Source organism: Erigeron canadensis, chromosome 3 (genome assembly GCF_010389155.1).
Source record: "Erigeron canadensis isolate Cc75 chromosome 3, C_canadensis_v1, whole genome shotgun sequence".
Classification (NCBI taxonomy): domain Eukaryota; kingdom Viridiplantae; phylum Streptophyta; class Magnoliopsida; order Asterales; family Asteraceae; genus Erigeron; species Erigeron canadensis.
In genome coordinates, this window is record NC_057763.1 from 3,909,650 (window position 1) to 3,928,227 (window position 18,578).

At 33.3% G+C, this 18,578-nt stretch overlaps 1 protein-coding gene and 2 long non-coding RNA genes across 6 annotated transcripts; 1 reads left to right on the plus strand and 2 right to left on the minus strand.

Annotated features, from left to right (window-relative positions):
- Window positions 1–629: 629 nt before the first annotated feature.
- LOC122590782 lies at window positions 630–7,164 on the plus strand. 2 transcript variants are annotated; one of them, XM_043762954.1, is made up of 5 exons: window positions 630–1,050; window positions 1,160–1,291; window positions 1,623–1,944; window positions 6,484–6,600; window positions 6,778–7,164. In XM_043762954.1, exons 1-5 carry the CDS (start codon window positions 703–705, stop codon window positions 6,858–6,860), a joined length of 1,002 nt encoding a protein of 333 aa, XP_043618889.1. In that variant the 5' UTR covers window positions 630–702; the 3' UTR covers window positions 6,861–7,164. The 2 variants fall into 2 exon arrangements, with proteins under 2 accessions (XP_043618889.1, XP_043618890.1); XM_043762955.1 differs by having other exon boundaries at window positions 630–1,011.
- A 405-nt stretch (window positions 7,165–7,569) lies between these two features.
- Window positions 7,570–9,454, minus strand: LOC122593938. The gene is made up of 2 exons (XR_006322900.1): window positions 9,141–9,454; window positions 7,570–8,912 (listed from the first exon to the last, which is right to left on the minus strand). It is a non-coding gene; the product is annotated as an uncharacterized LOC122593938 (long non-coding RNA).
- Window positions 9,455–10,733: 1,279 nt separating this feature from the next.
- Window positions 10,734–17,380, minus strand: LOC122593855. Of its 3 annotated transcripts, none has more exons than XR_006322888.1 (3): window positions 17,034–17,380; window positions 11,704–12,572; window positions 10,734–11,089 (listed from the first exon to the last, which is right to left on the minus strand). It is a non-coding gene; the product is annotated as an uncharacterized LOC122593855 (long non-coding RNA). The 3 variants fall into 3 exon arrangements; XR_006322889.1 differs by lacking the exon at window positions 17,034–17,380 and adding an exon at window positions 13,759–14,500; XR_006322887.1 differs by lacking the exon at window positions 17,034–17,380 and having other exon boundaries at window positions 11,704–13,748.
- Window positions 17,381–18,578: the final 1,198 nt, after the last annotated feature.

Genomic DNA, 18,578 nt, shown 5'->3' on the forward strand with positions numbered 1-18,578 from the left:
TCTAAATAATTGTTGCGAGTCTGGAATATGGAAATTAACTTCGTATAACTCGAGAGATATCGAAAATGAAGCGACGCAACACCACAAATCAAAGACTGTCATCCACTATCTCTTATCTCTTTACAATCACAATTCTATCTAGCATCGAAACCATAGGAATCCACAACTTTGCCACTTATTTAGTTATTTCTTATCTAATTCAACTACCTACGTTAATAATCACTCAAAAGCAACATAATTATTCAGTTACACTAATCATGTTTAGCCCCCAATAATTCCATACTTCATTATTGCCTATAACCTTAAATAAATCATATGATTTTACCTGAAACAGTACGAAATACTAAAAATAATTACTAAATTCCTGAAAGAGACTGGCTTCATGTTTGTCCACAGCCAACAAATGGCAGTTGAATCTTGTGGCGTGTGAGTTCAATTTCACAAAATTATATCCTATTGTACAACTATCAATGCATATATTACAACTTCAAAACTTCTACTTCTTAACCTTTTCAGGTACTGACCCCACCCACCCTCACATTCCAGTATTCCACCACCCCCACCACACACACTATAAAACACACACACACATACACTTAAACGAAAATTTAATTATTTTGATTATTATTTTGATTTTTGTTACTTTACACTTAAGATTCCTTTAAATTCAATTTCAATATCTCACTATCACCACCGGATGCTATGGATTTCAAAAATAATGAAATCCTGATTCCTGTGAATCAGAATCAGAACCGGAATCGAATCGATTCCGGTTCTGAATCCGCGTTTTTCGGATCGTGGAGTTCGACTTCTTCGTCTTCGTTTCTAACAACGTCGTTTGGATCAGAACTTGATTCAAACGAAACGGATCGAAACGAAGGCGATGAAGAAGAAAAAGAAGAAATTGAAGATGATGATAATGATGAGTTTATTGCTCTGTTAACTAGACAAATGGCGGATTACATGCTTGAAGAAGCAGAAGAAGAAGATAACGGCGGAGTTATTATCCAGGTTTCTAAGGATAACGGTTTTCCAAAACCTAACTTCCAGGTTTATCGGAATTACTAGCTTTATTTTGAATTTTGAATTTCAATTCAGTAAAAAAATATCTGAAATTATTAACTTATATAATTATATGTATGTCCGTGTGTGTATATAGGAAGCTATTGAAAATCAAAAACATCAGAAGCAAACGCGCCGTAGCTATGCAGATACAGTGAAGAAATCGATCATCGGATTTCAGTCGGAGCAATCAAATACCGGCGATAAACAGTTGCCACCTCCAATTCAGGTGTAAATTCGCGCGTATTTTTAATATTTATATATACATACATATACATATAGATAATAGATATAAATATAAGTGTCTGTATCAACACATACAAATATGTGTGTGTATTTGTATGTATTATTGAGTTGTATATAAACAGTTTCAACCGTCAATTGATTTATATATATATAAATACATATATCTATAAATTTAAATTAAATTATGATTGTTGCTTTGTTATATAGATTTGATATCAATAATTATTGGACTCTCTCTGTGCGTTTATATATATATATATATAAATACAGATATATGTATAATTGTATATATGGATGATGATTTGTGTGTGTAGATGTATAAGGTGGAAGATCAACCGCGATTAACTGGAATACAGAGTGGTGGTGGTTTGGGAAGGAAGGGGAAGATGAGTGAGTCGACTCAGCCACAGCAGCAGCACGTGAGACATCATCATCGTCACGTGAGAGGTAACAAGGACTATGTGAATGGTGGAAAGGGAGGGTTCTGTAATGGTGGATTGGGATCAGTGGCGGTTGGGTCGGGTATGAGAGCTATATTTTTAGGCGGGTCGGGCTCAAGAAATGTGACGGGTGGGACCGGTGTTTTCTTGCCTCGTTCAGCTACAGACGCAACTGATCATAGCCGCAAAAAGACTGGTGCGTACGTCACCTCATTTGATATTTTAACTTCTTTTTCTAAATATAATTCTTCTGATCAATCTTCCTAAAATCTTCAACCCGCTAATTTTCTTTTCTAATCTCACTTTCTTATTTTCCGCATGTCATAAACTTATTAATTAAAAAGATTTTTAAGTTAACAATTTAGGAATATTGATCTTTACCCGACCCATATCTTAATCTTAATTATGAGAAACGATTAATCTTCCTAATTAAATAGTCTTTTTATATGAAAAAATCAATAGACAAGATTAGGAAAACAAAATTAATGAATATCATATTTATCTTCTTAATATTTTAAGAGGATTTTTAAAGAAGAAATTATTATTTCCCTTAATTATTACTACTTGCTTAATTTAATTAGAATACAGAATTGGGTAAGCTTGCAAATAATTGCTAGAAACTTCATCTCATTTCAAAAATAACCAACGATATCGTCATGATATTTCAAATTCGCCTCCCGAATTCGTGATATCACCATGATATTTTGTAATCACGAAATTTCAATACGATGTCAATATTTTGATTTTGTTATAAAGTGTTTTAGTATCTATAAAAGTATAAAACATAAAGATTTTGTTAGTCGTTTATGAAAATTCAAAAAACATTATGTTTAAATTTTATGTATCAAATGATATCATGTCACTAAAGTTATTTGTTTTTAAATTGAAAAATAATTAATCCTCCTCATACCATAAAGATTTATATGTGTAATCTATTTATTATTTTCTGCTCATTTCCTCATTTCGTTCCGCGTGGCATGCTAATTATGATTATGATGATTCTTAGACTATTTTTGTAAGAACTTTAATTATTTACCTCTTAATTTGGTTATGATATATTACAATATTTATCTAACTAATATATGAAAATATTTTAGAATAATACGAGTAATATGTTATGTGTCTTTATGTATTATTATACGTCAAAAGGTAATGAAACATTTCCATTAGAATGAGAATATCTTAAAGTTTTCGGATGAAGATATGCGTTACGTGACGTCAAATGTTTGAGTTGTTTAAGACGAAATACATATATTAGAGTGACAAGTAATATTTGTTTTGGAGTATGTTTGATATTTGAATTTTGATGTGATGTAATCATTTTATGATGTTATAGTAATAAAACAAACACAAGAGATATAGTCGTATCATCATAACAACAAAAATATACTTGATCGTGCTATGAAAGTAACTTTTTTAATACTCTACAATAATTACTTTAAAAGTAATTTACTTATGTTATTCGTAAATAAAAAACTCAAAGAAGAGAAAACAACTCATATCAAAATTAGTATCAGTATCAACATTAGGTGAGAAAACAAAATTTCTTTATTCAAACTTCAAAGTATTTTAAAAAAAGATAAATTACATGATTTGGTAAACACATCCACGGTGATGTAAAAGTTTGTGGATATCGTGACGATAGAAAAAATATATATATTTTAGTAATAGAAATTAATTAAGAATAATATAATACTAAGGTAATTTTTTTTAATCTTTTAGAATAAAATATTGTTCAGGGGGTGAGGGAGAAAGAAAGATGTCCCTTGGATTCCATGTGCGGGTGGGATACTTACCATTGACTTTGAATCTGAGTACGTATATTCTAAAATATTCAAGATTCTTTTATATATCAATCAAGATTCTTTTTCAATTTGCTTTTGCTGTGGTTGCCCACCATCTCATTAATTTTTTCGTCTTTTTTTCTCCCATTTATACTTTCACGAGATACCTTTTTGGTTTATTATTCACGAGTTCGAATTACCACCGTTCAATTTATTAAATTTATCATACAATAACATTTATTACATAAAAAAGCATTATTAATTATATTAACTTTTTTTTTGTTGTTAACAAATTTTTTTTAAGACGGAAAAAATAATATAAAACAAGAATACCTAATATAAAAAAGTATAAACGAAAGAACATTAAGAAAATTCAAACAATAAATATAGTTACAAGTTATTAACTAGTGTATCAATTAAGTTATATCAAAAAATATATAATAAAAGTAATTATACATAAGTATAAAAAAATAATATGCATAATAAAACTCGAGAGTGTCTAATTCTTTTTCTTTGAAAAAAGCTATACTACTTAATAATAAAATACATAAAAGTTTAAAAAAACACCAATGATCCCCCTTCCATTTCATAATCAATAGTGTCATAGACGGTTGGTGTCATTTGTTGTGTTGTCAAAATCAAACGAAATGGATATTTCTTTTCGTACCAATCTTTTGGGTGTTTGTAATAAAGAATAAAAAAGATTTATGTTTTTGTCTGTTAGAGTTTTTGGCATGGTGTGGACTTTCACACGTCATTGATCTCGCTTGAATTATTCAAAAATATAGGTTACATAAGGCTTATGTTTATAGGCAGGTCGTCCTCAGGACTTCTTGCCTGTCACGTCAGCATCACATTTCTTAGGACTCTCATCAGGACACACTGCCTATAAAGACAACTTCTTCAGAACTTCTTCACCACATTATCAATCCTTTTAACATTTTTTAATTACTTAGACATAAAATTAAATAACTATTTTTTTGATATTAAAAAAATAACTATTTTTTTGATATTAAAAAACATATTTAGATTAATAAAATCTAAAAAATATAAATAAAAACATATTTAGATTAATAAAATCTAAAAAATTGCTTATTATATAATATATATATATATGTGCGTGAGTGCGTCTTCCTCAGCACCTGCAAACCACAAAGATCGAATACATATATTGACATATATATATATACACCATATATATATGTTTACAAACCAATACACCATATATATATGTTTACAAACCAAAAAAAAAAAAATGAAAAATCTCTATCTTTTTCCTCACCTGCAAATTACACATACCCACACACACTAAAACTACATATATATGAATATATCTATACCAGGTTATATATGTATCTCAAAGCAAAAAAAAAAAATGGAAGAAAAGACCGCTGGCCCCACACTTACATCGTCCTCTAACTTCTTGGTGGAGAAATATTTGAAGGACGCACCCTCCAAGAAGATGGCTGCCATTAAACGTCCGCGTCCTTAGGCTCCAAAGACGTTCGATTAGGACGACTATAAGCACCGGCCTAATAAACTAGGGAATTGCTAACACTAAATATTAAGGTAATTATTGTCTTAAAAAAAAACCCCATAAAATAGTTTACAAACACTAATACATACATAGATCAATTGCTACAAATATCAATCTATAACATGGGTCAATAATTTGAAGGCCGCAAGATCACATATTTAAACTTGTTAAAGCCAAGTAGAGAAAATATTTCTTTTGCTCCATGTGTGGGGTGGTGCTTTACAAAGCATTAGTTCAGTGCAGTGTAGCGCTCTGACTACCAAAAATGGTACATGGGACTCGGAAAGACTTGGAAGTTCCCATCCATTTACCCTCTTTTGAGCATCTTGTCTCAGTGATGTCGGATTTGCTCCTCGGTTATATCACAAAAGTAACACCATTATCAGTACCTCGTTGGTTGACTCAGTGGGTCGCTTAATTGTTGAAATTACTTTTCTTCATTAGCTTTTAGGTGAGTTTTTTTTTAATGCAAGATAAAATGATGAAAGAAATGAGGTGTTATTGGCACAAATATGTCACTTTAAAAGATTTACTACTAAAAACTATGTTTGGTCCGGACTGGTTAAAACACGAATTTTAACAGGTCCGGATCTATTAAAACACGAAACCTGTTAAAAACAAGTCATGAAGTGTCATGTTAACAGGTTTTGTGTCAAAATTGTCAGCCTTATGTCCCACCGGTCCGTTTTCTCACTATGCTAAATGCTCTTATCAAATAAATCATGCTAGATCTTTTAATAAAAGGGCGATTACTATACTTGGATATTATAAACTCGGTTGGCAAAAAGCTGGCCAAAAATAACGTTATATTTTCCATCAACTTTTGGATACCTGTTCCATTAATTAATCATCCTGATCCTAATTAATCAACCACGAGTAATATATAGTGATTGAAGAGCCAAAAGTAATGAAGAAACTGATCGAAATGGATATCTATCCCAAAATATGTATATGATTATGATTATAATATGATGGACAAAATAAGTTAATTTATAACCACTTGCTTAAACCCCAGTGGTTAGGGGTATTTTTCAAATCCACTATGTGAGTTCCGGAGGTGAGTTTACCCACAGGTCTTAAGGTTCGAGTTTTTTGGGCTCTCATCTCAAAGGAATTTTCCATGAAGAGGGGGTTGGGGGTTCAAAAAATCTCTGGTTAAAATTTCCTCCAACACATCTGAATCGAAACTCACTTTAAAAAAAAAGAAGTTAATTTGTATCTGTCTTATATACAAACAAAATGCTATCTATGTCTATATATCAGAATAATATAAACTAGAAATCAAACATTAGCTTTTCTTCAATGGGGGTAACATATATGGATACTTTATATAAACTGTACATGTACGTCACATTCATATATCTTAGTTCAAATGCTACCAACGTGATATACTCTATATATAATAAATTCACAGGGTGTTCGACTGTTCTCGTCCCAACACGAGTATTACAAGCATTAGAACAACACTTCAACAACATGGAGTCCGTTTCGCAATCAATTAAAATACCTCAGCCGCATAACAATCACAAAGGTATACATATTTAAGTAAACACCTATATATATATATATATATATATATTATATATGATATAAGATATATCGTGGTCATTATTCTTAACAAATTGTCATGTGTCGTATGTGCCTGCCTGCCACTTGAGATTTTGAAATATAAATATATATCCGGGTTGTTCATATGTGTATGTTACAGTTAAGAAGGACAAAAAACAAACTTGCGAGTCAGTATCAGTGGACCATCAAGAGCCAAAACTTCCCCAAGAATGGATTTATTGATGGACATAGCAACTAGCAATGAAGTTTATTTTTTTAGGTGCCTGCAAATATAATAATGGATGGATTGTTTTCTAAGGAAAAGTTGAATAATAAATGAAGGGCTTGCTGGTGGTTCAAATAATACTTCATATATATTGTATATATAAAGTGTCGGTACGCTTGCTTTGATTCAAGGATGTCACCGATGTAAATTTTATTTTTATGGTGGTCTCCTTGTAAAATAACTACCACAATAATGCTGTATATATGATGGATTGGTTCGCGAAATTAGTCATTCTAATAAATAAAACTGTTATTGTTTGTATTTTCATGTTTACAGTATCATCTACCTTTCTACGCTTTCAACATATTTTCTATTTTTGGAGGTTGTGCTATTGAAAGAACGGGCAAGAACTTAAATACATCATCTATTTTAGTGATATACTGATTAAGAGTTTTGTTTCTTCAGAAAATATACTCCCTATATTTTCATACTTTTCAAGGCAAATACTTAGTTACATGAATAATTCGGTTAGATCATGTTACATGAGCAAAAGAGATTCGTCATCCTGAGTAACATGAAAAGAAAAATTGTATCTGCTTGTTCATTTTAATTTTAACCTTAAAAGCTAAAAATATCAATTATTTAAACATGCAGTCTTTTGAGAAAGTATTTCACAGATGACACACGAGTACTTATAATTATCAAGTCATAAACCTATGTGTAAAATTATGAAAGTATTTAAACTTATAAAATGAATATTTCACATATCAAAATGTTACAACAAGTTGGAATGTTCTTCAATAAAGTATATATATAACAAGCAATAAAAATTATGAATCCAGACAAAAAAATAAAACAAACTACCACTCAATACATCAGAGTAGTATACTTAAACCAACCAAGCTGAAACTAACTTACCTCAGACCAGGGTCGAAATTGAATAGAGCCACTCCATCTGATCCGTACACGAACTTTGGTCCTTGCACAACTCAGCCCAAAAGTACCAAATAACACAGCAAAATCTCCAAGGGACTCAAGTTGCTGAAAAAGAGTTTCAATTGAAAGAATAGATCAACCCTCATTTTCCTTGCGAACATATACGAACCATACACAAGTACAATCAAAAACAGAAAAGGATAATCTCTCACTGAATAAAAGTATCAAAATGTCACACCCAAACTATGGCGGAAACTTGGAATGAAAAACAAGTTGTGTTAGCCCAGAAGAGAAAATTCATTTCATAACAAACTATTATTTCATTTCCATTCCCACATAGCTTGAACAATGCTCAGCAATGACGCATTTCAGTACTTGACATTGAATGCTACAAAGCACATATAATGCTAATAGATCAGCGAGTGATTTAAAGAAAGATAAATTGTTAACCCATATCAGCACGATGATAAACAAGTACATCGTTTTTGACATAAAACATTTTTTGAATTTTACAGATTACCTTATATTACCATTGACATAAAACATAAGAGACATACAACAACAACAATGCATTAGATATGTATACTTAAATCAGCATTCTAGTTTAATAGTTTCTACTTTTGAAATTACCAAAATAAGATACGCAATTACGCATACAAGTTTTACAAGATGATCCAGGAAGCTGTCCTGAGATGAAGCATTTTCTCATGAAAAAAAGTTTTAATCTGCTGCTTATTACAGCTCAAATTCCTAAAATTGCCATGCTAATGGTAAGATGAACTGTATAAATAGCAACTTTATAAAGTCTAAAACCGAGTAAATAAGCTCCTATATCTATTGAATGTGTCATTCCATAAGTCTCTAAGAAATTGTTGATTCAAAAGTTCAATAGCTTTCGTTTATTTAACAAGCAAATATTGCTAATATGTGCCCATAACAAGATCCCTACTTTTCCGGGCCTGCTTGCTTTTAGTAAACACAGAAGACATAGATTAACAATTATAAATAAGGCTCAGATGTATTTGATAATCGGAACAAAGAGGAACAGAGCGCCATGGCTGCAATCATCACGGTTGCTCAATGGGTTGAAAGAACATCGATTTCCCACCATTGAAACCTTCCGGAAAATTACCCTGCCAAGATACGTTAAGTCTCAAACTTTGTCCGATTTAATTACTCAGACAACAATATCATTTAATCATCATTGCCTTTATTAAAAATGAGAACGAGGGAGTATTTAATAATACTGGCAATCCTTTAAGTGTAGTATCTACTAAAATAATACGGAGTATTATTCTTACACCGTTTCCATAAAAGAAAAGAAAAGAAAAGAAAAGAAATTAAACAGAACAGAAATTAACTCTTTTTATTTATGTATGGAAAATGAGTAAATCCAACAAAAGGGTTGTTGTTGAAATTTGGGGGAAAATCCATTGGAAAGAGAAGGGGGTGAACAACCCTTTAAAAACATCCTCTTCCCTCTCTCCCCTCTTTTCTTTTGTTGTCTGAGCTTTTGCTTTGCCCCAAACCCTAGCTTTGTGGTGAGCACTGGTTTTATGTAGATGGGTTTTCCTTACAAATTCTTTTTTGTCCTTCCACTTTCACTACTTGTCATAAGTGGACTTTAGCTTGAGGTTGAGATCCATCCTAGCTTTTAGCAAGATACTCGAGTTTGAGTTTGTGTTTTGGTCAATTATTATGCTTAAAATCACACTTGGGGGTTTTCTTCATTCCGTCATGATAATTCATTAGCTCAAATGCAATATCACTCCCTTACAAACTGCGATTTTGATTCGTTAAGCCATGTACATTACAGCCAATTATGTGATGTGTATTGCAATCAAAGACTCGACTCGACTCGACTCTTCCTAGATAACTTAAGCATGAAGAGTAACGACATTGTTTCTCGCCCAACACCCGACTCAAAGTCGCAATGGCTAAATTTCTCCCCAAATATCATGTGACTTATATAACCCGAAATCAACCGGCCAATCAATCAACCCATTTGAACCGCCAACTCAGACTCAAGCTGGCAACCCCATTTTTTTTTAGTATGGTAGGTTAGGATTGGATTGATATATAGTGGGTTAGAAGTTTTCAACCAAAAACATTTAGTGGGTCAGAAGGTAGGTTAAAATTTTTAACCAAAAACATTTAGTGAGTCAGAAGTTTTCAACCCACCAACACGAACCTTGCCCTAGCTTAATGTACCATGACGTGACCCTCTCCCACTTTGGATACTCCTAAATTTGTACAAGCTACAAAACACCACCTGGTGATTATAGTAGATATCAATGTAACTAAAACGGTTAGATAATAAACTTAAATTGCAATATCTTTGGCAATGATAATTCAAGATATATGCGCTTTCCTTCACCAATGACTTAGAGTTGGATAAAGAAAGGTCTCATGCAGTCATGTTTATCGAGATATTTTTTTTTTGCACAATATATAAATGCTTAAAGCAGGTCATGCTTGTAAATGATAAAAAATTTGTTGTGAATTTATCATTGATCTGTTACATATACCCCAGCCAAATTGTTGAGGAATATTTATCGTTGGGACAACAATCCCATAAACTTTTGAGCATCTCTACAAAGAAATAGTTACGAGTCTCACCATTGTCTTCTTTGTCGGCAGTTTGCATCACATGTCCAAGGTTATTCTAATCCATGGCATGGGTACTCCATCTGTGGTGCTCAATACAACTTTTAGTTGCATTTGAATGAGTGGCATCACAGTTTAATGTTTTGGGCTTTTTAATGTGTGGCTTCACAGTTTAATGTTTTGATAGACGGCTCTTCCAGCCTTATTTATACTTTTTGATCTAATAGTAAACAGTCGGGCTTGATGCTTAATATACATTAAGCATCAATCATATCCCAAAAGTATAACTTGCAAGCATACGGAATAAGATTCTTAATTGCTAAAACTACACCAGAACACAATTCTCAAATCGCAAAATCAGTCAATGGTTGAACAGGAAAAGTGGTTTCAGTTGCATTTTTACAAATAGTAGAGAAGGGCACATAAAACTGTTGGTCAATGCTGGTTCAAGTCAAAACTTACATTCAAGTATAAATTCCCAAAACTATCCAAATATTGACAAACGTCGTTTTAGGCGTTTACAATGTTCAAAACCAAGTTCCTTAAACTGCAACTTCTTCTTTAACGTCTGTTGCAGGTAGAAACACGAATCTCTACTATTACAGCACAACTGATGGGTACTCCATACCCGAAGGCACTCCACCCTGATATAGCCATTTATCTCGAGTGAGCATTTCATTATGTTCTTGGTAAGCAAGGCTAACTGGCCGAATATAAAAACCTATTGCAGTTAGTACCAATTACCAAATAAAGTTCTAGTCAAATGTTTGACATCATCTCCAAAGTAGCTTTAGACTTATCCAACCTTTTATAGTTTTTTGATACGAGTAAAAAGAAAGCACAAAAACTTGAACTTGAACACCCTAGTAAATAATGACCAACCATAAAGTAATCCGATAACTTAATAGCCCCCATTTACAATACCCTTTTGATTCCAAAACATTAATATATTTCAATACTCATCTATGCAGTCATACTCAGATTTGCAACTATATTGTAAAATATATATGATTTAAAACAGTAACACGGAACCACAAGGGTGGTCCCCTAATGGTATAAACTTAGTCTCTAATCCTGGACATCCAAAGCACTAATCCTATGGGCAAAAAATAAACCCACTTGTGGCCACTTGGATTCACCTGCAATGCCTCCAGGCTACTCGTAAAGCGGGTCAGGTACTTTGTTTAACCAAAAAATAAAAAAAAACTAATACAATGGGTGCACTCTAATAGAAGTTAGTGAAGAAGATCACTGATAATGAATGTACGATTATCTAGCTTCCCAGCAAACGGCAGAGTTGAACAATCAAAAACTTACTAATGCTGGAAAATAATCGAGGGTGTATGCTGCCAGTTACAAAATACAGTGTATCCATTGATAAAACTTTCAATGTAGCCCTTATACCACAACCCGTACCTTTGTACACTTTTCCCCTGAAAGAGTGCACCATTCCACATTCAGCTTTTTGTCACCTGCATTGATCTATTAGCAATGTGCATATGTATAAAGTAAGACAAATGTACAAAAAGGACTCTTCCAGAGTTGATGTTTCCATCACACATGAGATAAGCAGCAAGTATTAGAAAGACACTTTCGAAAACCAGCTTTATCTAAACAAACACATAAGCTTTACATCTCTTAAATTTCAATTGGTGAATTATAACCGGGAACACCACCCTGTTATTGGTTTTTCGCTATTCAGGTTGTCATTTTTTTCTCGTAGCAAAGACTCACCTGCCAAATATATATAGGAAGAACCTTGGAGATACGAAATAAAAAATCTCTTGTAAAATCTCACACCATCTCCAGTTCAAATTAGCTAACACATCCCCGCCCCCTTGCAACCACTTCATTTATTGACTGAACTAATTCATTAAAACGTGAAATTCAAGCTTTGTCAAATACTATGGCCGTCCATACAACATTACAACATACCAGTTCCTTCTTAAGCCCTCTACATCATTAGGTACAATCCTATAGCGGTGGCAAAGATAAATTTTTTGGTACATTCAAATACAAAAACTAACAAATAATAAACCACCCTAAATTCCATGTCAAAAGAAACTGCAGTCCTTGTACCTCAACCGTTTATACTCCTCTCCCTTCAAAATGCTGTCCCATTCTATTTCAACATCTAACAGATAACAGATACGTGTCCCACCTTTTGTCACCTGCATAAGTCACACCTACACATGTATAATGACAAATTAAGACAGTTGTACTAAAAGGACCCTAGTTCCCATCAGATAAAGAGTACTGCGTGTTAAGACTTAAGATCTTCATAAACAATCAAAAAAAAAAAAAAAATAGAGACTGAAATGGTTTCCCAAAACCAGCCAAAAACAAGGTACATTGACAGAAATACTTACCACATAAACATCTCAGCTAGAAGTTCAAGGGCATTACTATACCCAGCAAGTAAACAAAGTCTGCTCTATACTACTATCATAAAACATCCCATACATATACCTTAGAGCTGGAGGTTGGGGCTAGATGCGGAGTTTAATTTTAAAACTCTCTGACAAACTTTCATTTTAAAGACTTTTAAAAGCTTTTAGAAGCTTTTTGGGGCAGAGTTTTCTTCAAGATGTCATTTGAAACAAATCTATATGTTTAAAAAAGACTTGTTTTTAAAAGCTTGGAGCTTTAAGGTCATAAAAGACCCTCAAAGCGTCTTAGCAAATATGCCCATATTGTTCCATGTATTTAACATGTCAAATGTAGGAAAAGAAATGGGTTGAAATCCACCCGGGGAAAATTTATATGTTTACAACCTCTGCAAGAAAACAATTGCTTGTCAAACTAATATTCAGGGGCACAAGACAGTGTAGACGTAATTCACATCCCATGTAAGCTAATTGTACTCTAACGTCACACTATGATACAATATATAACATCCTTTAACAATAAAAGCTTCGCCATGTAACTCTGGAAAGCCCAATGTCAGAATAGAACCCACACCATGGTACTTAATATATAAGTAGCCTAGTGTTACGCTTTATTATACGATACAAAGTCAAAGATGGTATTGTTCCAAACTGTTATTTACAATCAAGCTTGATTTTTGAAGACCAACTTTCTAAACAATTAAATCAATAAAACCTATGACTTGTCAACTACTATACAAGCAATAAAACACCAGCAATGAGCTATCCCGGCATAAGCAAATAATACACACACACCCTACTAGGTAACCAAAGCTATGTTACTTTTGAGCTCAGCGAATTAAAGAAACTGTCCATCAAGAAAGCCAACCTCATACTTAAATACTTGACACACAAATGAAAAACATGAGACAAACAAATTCACATGGACCTAGCAATCAATACAAGAGCAGAGTCGCATACCCAAACCCACCAAGGTGAAACTTACTTGGTCAAGACCTTGGTCGAAACTGAACAGAGCCACTCCGTCTGACCCGTACACAAACTTGTCTCTGCGCCACTCAGCCCAAGAGTACCAATAACACAGAGCAAAAATTCAATGGGACTCAAGCTGTTAAAAATGGGTTTCTATTTGAAGAATAGAATTTTCATATTTATTGAAAAATCTACTTTGATTCTCTATCAACCACCCGTATTTTCCTTGCCAACAAATATGAACCACACGCAAAATTAATCAAAATACCAAACCATTTCTATTTGCCCCAGCGGCAGACTCAAGGTGATAAACAAGTAATTACATCACATATTAAGCGTCTGTAATCTGCAATTAATACTTGAATGTCTAACTAAGTTTATATTGAGCCTGTTTCATAATAAATTTGATGAGACTCAGATCAGAAATAGAATCTAAATAAAGAGGATAAACAGGTTAACCGGCATAGCTTCATTCATCATAAAAATCAATTAAGGTTGTAAAATCCAAATGATTTCTACACAAGACCGCATAAAGTACCACATCAAGATACGACTAATCTTATCTTTATATGATTAACTAATACAACAAGAATATCATCATCAATGCCTCAGTTGTGGCTTTTTCAAACCATTTACTAAACTACACTGACTTGGGTTATAATTCATTTCTTAACAGCCCAAGCATGAACCAACGCCGCCAAGGTGACCTAATATACATCTTGGAGATGGTCAAAACAAATCTCCTAAATTTTACATCTTGGAGATGGTCCGGAAAAAGGAATCGGAAATGGTTACGGGTTTTCCTCGGTTGGGCCGTGCACCTCTGAGTCAAAGACCTAACTTAGACAAAAACCTCATTCATTTACCCATTCGAAACGGGTCAAACATACAATGATCCAGTCTAAACGGGTCAGAGTCTATTGTTAATACATACAGCCTCCATAACCACAAAACACTACCTAAACAGTTGACATGCTTTATTCAAAAATAAAATAAAAATTGTGAAAAGATATGTATAATCAAAAGTTATGCTAGTAAATGCTGGCATGCAGCAATGGTGACATTCAAAAAACTATTTCAATCAAATAATACAAAACAGATAATCAAAGTTTAAAAATCATTTTGCTTGTAACAATAATAAAAAGAAATAAGGGCTCAGATCTGTAAAAGAAGAATTAGTGTAAAGTGGAAAAAACCGCCATGGCTGCAATCAATAACAAATTGATTACCCCGCCAAGATACGGTTAAATCGCAAACTTCACCCAATTTTAACTCAGACGATCAACAGATATTATATGTATATCATCATTGCCCTGTTAATTACACATTTGTCCCTGTTGTTTGGTAGAATGATAAAAGAGTACTACTGGTGGTGGTGATGGTGTTGGATATACATCAATCATCATCAAAAACTATATGTATGTATGTATGTATGTATGTATGTATGTATGTATGTATGTATGTATGTATATAGAGGAATGTGTATATGTGTGTGGGGGGGGTGGGTGGGGAACGAAATGAGAAAATCATAAGCGGCAAAGGGGAGGTAGCAAACAGCCTCCTCTTCCCCTCCGCTGTCGCTTCATTTCGTGTCGATCGTCTTCTGAGTTAGATAAATTTGTATCTAGAGTTAATTTCATTACATGCCCATGGGGTATACCATATTATCAAGTTTCACCCCTGTACTTTTATTTTATCAATACATCGCCCTAAGGTGACTTTTTGCTTCATTACACACCCCTCCGTTTAACAGTCGTTAGTGTGGCTCCGTTAACCATGGTACTTAAAAAATATATGTAGCATAGTGTTGAACTTTATTATATACGATACAAAGTCAAAGATGGTGTAGTTAAAAACTTCTATTTACAATCAAGGTTTCTTTTTGGAGACCACCTTTCTAAACAATTATATCAATGACACCTATGAGTTGCCAACTACGAGTACTATACAAGCAATAAAACACCAACAATTATCTATACGGGCACAAACAAATAGAACACACACACTACTGCTTGACCAAAGCTATGTTACTTTTGAGCTCAGCGAATAAAAAAAACTGCCCATCAGAAAAAGCCAACAACCCCATACTTAAATACTTGACACACAAATGAAAAACATGACACAAACAATATTCACATGGACCTGGCAATCAATAAAAGAGCAGAGTCGCATAACCAGATCCACCAAGCTGAAACCGACTTACTCAAGACCCAGGTCAAAACTGAACGGAGCCACTTAACACAGAGCAAAAATCCAATGGGACTCAAGCTGTTAGTTTCTATTTGAAGAATAGATTAACCCGTATTTTCCTTGCCAACAAATATGAACCATACACAAAAATAATCAAAAAACCAAACTATTTCCATTTGCCCCAGCGCCATTAAATCTGACTGAGGCAGACTCAAGGTGACAAACTAGTAATTACATATTTACATAACAAGTTAAGAGTTTGTAATCTGCAATTAATACTTAAATGTCTAACAAAGTGTATATTTAGGCCGTTTCATGATAAACGTGATGAGGCTAAAAATAAATCTAAGGATGAACCAGCATAGCTGCCTTCATCTTAAAGTTTGAAAAAAGCCAGATGATTTCTACACAAAACCGCAGAAGGTTACCACACCAAGATACGGCTATTAATCTTATCTTTAAATGATTAACTAAAACAATAAGAAGTTCATCATCAATGCCTCAGCTGTGGCGTTTTCAAACCATTTACTAAACTACACTGATTTAAGTTATATTTCATCTCTAAACGGCTCAAACATGAACCACCGTCAGCAAGGTGGCCTAATATACATATTGGAGATGGTCGAAGAAACCTCCTAAATTTTACATTGAGAAGATGGCACGGGAAAAGGAATCGGAAATGGTTACGGGCTTTCCTAGGTTAGGCCGTGCACCTCTGAGTCAAAGAGCTAACTAAAACAAAAACCTCATTCAATTACCCATTCGAAACGGGTCAAACATACAATGATCCAGTTTAAACGGGTCAGAGTCTATTCTTAATACATACAGCCTCCATAACCACAAAACACTATCTAAACAGTCGACATGCTTTATTCAAAAATAAAATAAAACATGTGAAAAGATATGTATAATCAAAACTTATAATAGTAAATGCAGCAATTGTGACATTAAAAATAACTATTTCAATCAAATTTTAAAAAATAATTTTAGTTGTAAAAAAATAATAATAAGAAATAAGGGCTCAGATCTGTAAAGAAGATTTAGTGTAAAGTGGAAAAAACCGCCATGGCTGCAATCAATAATAAATTAATTAATTACCCCGCCAAGATACGGTTAAATCTCAAACTTTACCCAATCTTTTTAACTCAGAAGACGATCAACAGATAATGTTAATGTATATATCATCATTGCCCCTGTTAATTGCATATTGGTCCCTGTGGTTTGGTAGAATTATAAAGGAGTACTGTTGGTGATGGTGGTGGTGATGGTGTTGTAATCATCATCAACAACTATATATGTGTGTGTAGTGTGGGGGGACAAAGGGAGAAAATCATAAGCGGCAAAGGGGAGGTAGCAAACAGCCTCCTCTTCCCCTCCGCTGTCGATCGCTTCATTTCTTGTTGATCGTCTTCTGAGTTAGATATGTTTGTCCCCAAAAAATCCTATCAAACAATGGCATCTCCCATATATGGATGAAAGATTTGTATCTATTTAATTTTTTTTATTTATTTATTTTTTGTTAAAAAGGTGAATTTCGTTTAACAACTTCGTTTCGCGATTCGACAACGGGAGGTCTAGCATATGTTGTCTGCGCTAGAGAGCTCTCTCGAGGTAGAATTGCATATTTCAAATACTCGATGAGGGAAAAACCCCTACTAATCCGCCCGAAGGCACGACGATTAATAGGGTAGGCCCTGCCTCCTCAGACTTGAATCTGGATATACCCACGCCAAGCCTTCATAGAAAGACTTTCTATCTACTTCCCAAATCTTGAACCCAAGACCTCCTGCTCATAAAGCAAGTGAACCCAAGACCTCCTGCTCATAAGGCAGGTACTCAACCATATAAGCATATACTCAACCACTTGAGTAAAAAGTACTTGTATCTATTTAAATATTTCACTATATTTAGGCTTAAATGACGGAGTACAAAAGTAGCTTATTTTTTAAAAGTTAGTAAAAATTATTTCACTATATGGAGTTAGTAGTTTTGATTTATTAAAAAAGTTATGTTTTTAAAAGATTTTCTAATATCGTTTAATTTCATTGTTAACTAGTTAATATCGAGTCCCGGATTGTCGGACTTAATATTCTCTTTGAGATGGTTGTGTTGTTTTATGTATTTGCGTTAAACCTCCAACCGCCTAATTAAAAATCATTATGTCACGGATAAACTTTTTTCAAATGTATATTTATTTAATGTCAAAACCACATTAGCTTCCGTCTGAGCATTGCGAAGTTTCAAATATTATGATTACATTTTGTTACTTATGATATGTAGTTATATATGTCAGCTTCAAACTTTTTGCATATGAAATAGATACTTATTTAAATCAATACCACAAAAGCATCTAAAAGTTTATAGTATGGAATACATATATTTAATATGTACAAAGAAATAGGTCGAATGAAAGTTTTCAATATATCAGTCGAAACCGCATATAGGAATGTGTGCAAAAACCAAATAAGGTACATAACATTACGGGATATGACCATTAAAAAATTGTGATATACTGTTTTGAAAACTCAAACGGAAAAAAATGTGAAAAAAACTAATAAGTAACTCGTAATAGAAAGCTCAAACAGGATGCGATGTGACAAAATCCAAATACTAGTAATGGTATGAGATATAGGCATAAAAAAG